Consider the following 4,267-nt stretch of genomic DNA (forward strand, 5'->3'; position numbering starts at 1 on the left):
AACTCATTTTCTGATGCTGCCCTGTGGGCTTTACAGTTCTAAATTGTGTGTGTGTGTGTGTGTGTGTGTGTGTGTGTGTGTGTACCCTCACAGAAGGAAAAACAATAGAGTAGAATGTTAGCTAGAAAGAACCTTGACGATCAGCCAGTCTACTTGCAGAGGAGGAGACTGGAGGCCAGGGAGTATCAATGACTTCATCACAGTTATAAAGCGAGTCTATGACAGAGCCAGACCTAACCATGGCTTCAGCAGTGCTCAACACACACACACACACACACACACACACACACACCACACACACACTTACACTTGCTAAATTAAGCATAATGCACATGGCAGTGTAGATATGACTGGCACAGTCTCTCATGTTACTGGACTTGCCAGTTCTAACACCCAGCACAGCTGCCTGTCTATGAAAACTGCCAAGCTATCCCCCAACATCTACTGAGAAAAAGAATTTGTTTTCCTCTCTCCAAAATTAGCTATGGGATGTGAGTCTTCAGTTATTAAAATTACCCCAGTTGGATGACAAGGTGACCAATGTGTGTGTGTGTGTGTATGTGTGTGTGTGTGTGTGTGTGTGTGTCTGAGAGAAAGAAGCTGATCTCCAACATCTAAGCTCCTCCCCCTCCCCTGATTTGGGCCATTGAGTGGGTCTTTACACTTTTGCCACATCAGCTCCTTTTCTTCTAGTCTCGGGCTCCTTCTAGCGCCCCGAGGTCTGGGGATGGAGGTCAGGGTTCCAAAGGGGACCCAGTCTGCCCACTCATGAGAGGATAAAATCTCTCCTCACCGAGCTGTGAGGTGGATTTTCCTGGGATCGCACTGCTGTGTTCCACAGCCCCCTCTGCCCGGTGCCTGTCCTTTGCCCACAGGGAGTGGGTACTGCTCCCTGATTCGTGGGGAAGGGCTGTTCCTCCCCCGCTTGGGGAACAGTGGGGCGTGTCTCTGCCCAGGCCCTGGCAGCTGAGGACAAGTCTCCTGGGGGCGAAGAGAGGCCCATGCAGCAGGCCCGCTTCCAACCAGCTCTCTACCGAGTCATTTCTGCTGCCCAAGTGGCACTCAGGCCCAGAGCTCCGGGGCTGAGTCACGTGCATCAGAGCAGGATGGCCGCAGGGACACCCAGGAGACCAGACCCAGAGAGAGAGAAACGCTTTGAATGCAAGGCCAGGCTGCGTCTGGTTGGTGGGGGGTGCGGCTCATACAGCTGGGAGGGCTCCCAGCACAGCACGCTCTCCTCAGAGCTGTGGAAACAATCCCACAGGTGGCTCTTCTTGGCTCTGACAAGTCAGAGGGAAGCTCCAAGGTGGGCCCATCACCAAGGGGCTGGAGGCAGCTGCGTGGCCTTCCGGTGTGAGAGGGGCTCTGCCTGGGGCCAGGGGCCAGCTTGCATCTAAAGATGCTGCTGCCTGGGAGGCCTGGCTGGCGGGCAGGCAGGCGGGAGGGGCCTCAGGGTGGAAACAGCTTGGCCGGCAGAGGCGGCCCTGGCCCCTGGCCACTGGTGGCAGTGCTCCTCAGAGAACGTGTTTTCTTGTTTAAGTACCGTCCCCACCAACACCCCTCTCCCTCCCCAAAACATCACATCACTGTGTTTGGCTCTGAGCGGGGGTGGTGAATCTTTGTCAACAGATGTCATTCTCAGATGGGAGGGGCCCTGGCCAAGCATGGGCAGCACTGCCCTGGGGAAGGGCTGCTCTGCCGGGCACTTTACTTTTTCCATCTGGGTGAAAAAAATCCGGCTTTTTCACCCTCCACAGATCCCAAAGGCCAAATATTTGCTGTCTGCCCTGCCTTTTCCATCTCAGGCGGAGAGGCGGCAATGCCTGGCTCCAGGGGAGGGCGAGGGAAGCCCCTGCAGGGAGGTGCGCTGGGCATCACCCCTCAGCTTCCCCCGATGCTCTGCAGCCCGGTCCCCAGTCTGTTATGGGAGATCACAGGCAGGTTTCCTGGAGACTGGAGGGAAAACACAGGAGAGCTGCCTGAGCAGCAATCGGGCCCCATGCGGTGAGGCTCTTGGCTGAGCGGGAAAAGGAGGCGAGAGGGGCAGGCATTGGGCTTCTTTCTGGGACTCCCAGCCTCCCGGCCAGCAGGACCCCGAGGCCTGATAACATGACAACAGGTTTCAGCTAGTCCTCCTCGGAAGCTCCTCTAAATGTTGTCACGCCAGCTCCTTTCTGCTCCGCTCAGAGGAGAATGGCCTTGCTGAGTTTCCGAAAAGTGGGGTGTGTGTGTGTCTGACTCCCTCTTCCGTGGGAGCGGGTGTCTCCTCCGTTTAAGAGGGTTTCGGCCCTGCCTGACCAGTTTGGCTCAGTGGATAGAGCGTCGGCCTGCGGACTCAAGGGTCCCAGGTTTGATTCCGGTCAAGGGCATGTACCTGGGTTGTGGGCACATCCCCAGTAGGGAGTGTGCAGGAGGCAGCTGATCGATGTTTCTCTCTCATCGATGTTTCTACCTCTCTATCTCTCTCCCTTCCTCTCTGTAAAAAATCAATAAAACATATTTTATTTTTTTAAAAAAGAGGTTTTTGGCCCTGCCTGTCTTTCCTGCACTGTATTTTCTCTATGGTTTGTCTGGGTGGTCGGTGGAGCCAAACCACTCTGAGAATGTGCAGCGTCTCAGCAGCATCATTAAGGCTGAGAGCAGTGTGGGCTCCAGGCCTGTGGGGAGATGTGGTCGAAGACCTTCCCGGAGGCTTCTGGGTAATGACCTGCCCCCGGCGGCTGACCCAGCGGCTGGCCGAGGAGTGTATGTATGGCTCCTGGGTGAGGTTCCTCCTTACTGCCACTCGAACTCCCTGGGTTGATTGTAACTTGCCTAGTCGCAGACCACCCAAGACACGGTGAGGCCATGGGGAAGGACAGAGGGACCAGAGGCCACAGGGAAGGAAGCGCTCGGGCCTGGAAGACAGCAGCCCCAGATCTACTCCCCTTGACTCGCTGTGAATCGTAAGCAAGTCCTCACTCCTGCCCATAGGACCAGCAACATCATTTGCAGGGCTCAGTGCAAAAAAACAAAGTATTGGGGGTCTCTGGTTAAAGAAATTATTAAGAATTTCAAGAGAGTGACAGCAGAGCATTCACCCAGGGCGACGAGGCCTTCCGAGCCCAGGCCCCGGTGGGGATGCACAGGTTGTGTACCCGTGCAGCAGGTCCACCTGTGGGGGCCTCAGTTTCCTCAAGGATGGAGACTGCATTCAATCAGAGAAGCCGGGACTTTTACATGTAAAAGAGACAAAGAGCCGCTTCTGCAGCAACACCTGAGGGCGTAGTTCCAAACCCTGCAGAGGATCTCAAAGGTCCTTTTGAGTTTCAACCTTCAGTGAGCCGAACAGGTAGTGAGTTCTCACTGCTCGGAGCACAGGCTTCTGCCCTGGGTGCATGGAAGGATTAACGAAAAGACAAAAGACGGGAGACAGCACGAAGACACACTGCCGGTTCCCTGTCCCATAGCCTCTCCCTGCGCCTGAAAAGGAGCCTGAAGACCAAGCGCACTCCTTCCCAGGTCCCAGGAAAGCCAGGCCCAGGAAGGAGCACCCGGAACCAAGTATGCTTCTTGTTTCCATCCCGAAAACTAGCGGAAAAGGCCACCATCTGATGACCCACTGCCCTGGGGACAGCTCAGGCCCAGACCACTCCTCTTCTCTAGCTGCTTCGTTCCCAGGAGGTCAGAGGGCAGGGCAGGTCAGCCAGGGATCAGAGGTTGGGAAGGGCAGGGCCCGGGGACTCGGGCACCGCATGCAGGGCTCTCTGAAGAAGGGGCTGGCACTCCGGGAGGAGAGAGCCCTTCGCCTGGGCCAGGGCAGAGGCTTGTGGGGCTGCAGGAGCCTCCGAGATGGCTCTCCTGGGGAGGGGTTTACACTGCAGAGGCTGGACTGGCGACATCTTTCTGTGCTGTCCAGGTAAAGAGATCAGGAACCTCTTTAGAATTTAAAACCGGTTTTTTTTAGGGCTAGAGCCAGGAGCGGGACAGGACTGTTAAACTTTCTCCATGTTCTTCTCCCCTTCCTCGGGATTACAGGGCTCCACGCTGTCCTCCCCGTGCCTTCCGCAAGAGGGTCGGTCGGAGGGGCAGGGAGCAGTCCCCTGAACCCCTGCCCTGGGGAGTCCTCCCTCCTCAGCCCCGCCTGGGCGGGGTGGTTCCGCAGGATCTCGCCAGGGAACTCCGGCGCACGCACCGCTTACCTTTCATGGTCCCTGGTGCCGGGGCCTCGGGAGGCCCTCGCTGCGGGCGGCTCGAGCTGCGGGGTGACCGGGATGAAGCCGGCGGC

The 4,267-nt window shown here is 57.0% G+C and overlaps 1 protein-coding gene across 3 annotated transcripts in view; it reads right to left on the reverse strand.

The window, feature by feature from the left end:
• The window catches only part of SCARA3 (scavenger receptor class A member 3), a 37,461-nt gene extending 33,200 nt beyond the window's left edge, over positions 1-4,261 (reverse strand). For all 3 annotated transcript variants that reach the window (XM_006764760.2, XM_015564606.1, XM_006764758.2), the window contains exon 1: positions 4,182-4,261. In XM_006764760.2, the coding sequence (XP_006764823.1) occupies positions 4,182-4,188 (7 nt within the window). In that variant the 5' untranslated portion in view covers positions 4,189-4,261. The remainder of the gene's footprint in view (positions 1-4,181) is intronic.
• Positions 4,262-4,267: the final 6 nt, after the last annotated feature.

The sequence above is a fragment of the Myotis davidii genome, unplaced genomic scaffold (genome assembly GCF_000327345.1).
Source record: "Myotis davidii unplaced genomic scaffold, ASM32734v1 scaffold198, whole genome shotgun sequence".
Classification (NCBI taxonomy): Eukaryota; Metazoa; Chordata; class Mammalia; order Chiroptera; family Vespertilionidae; genus Myotis; species Myotis davidii.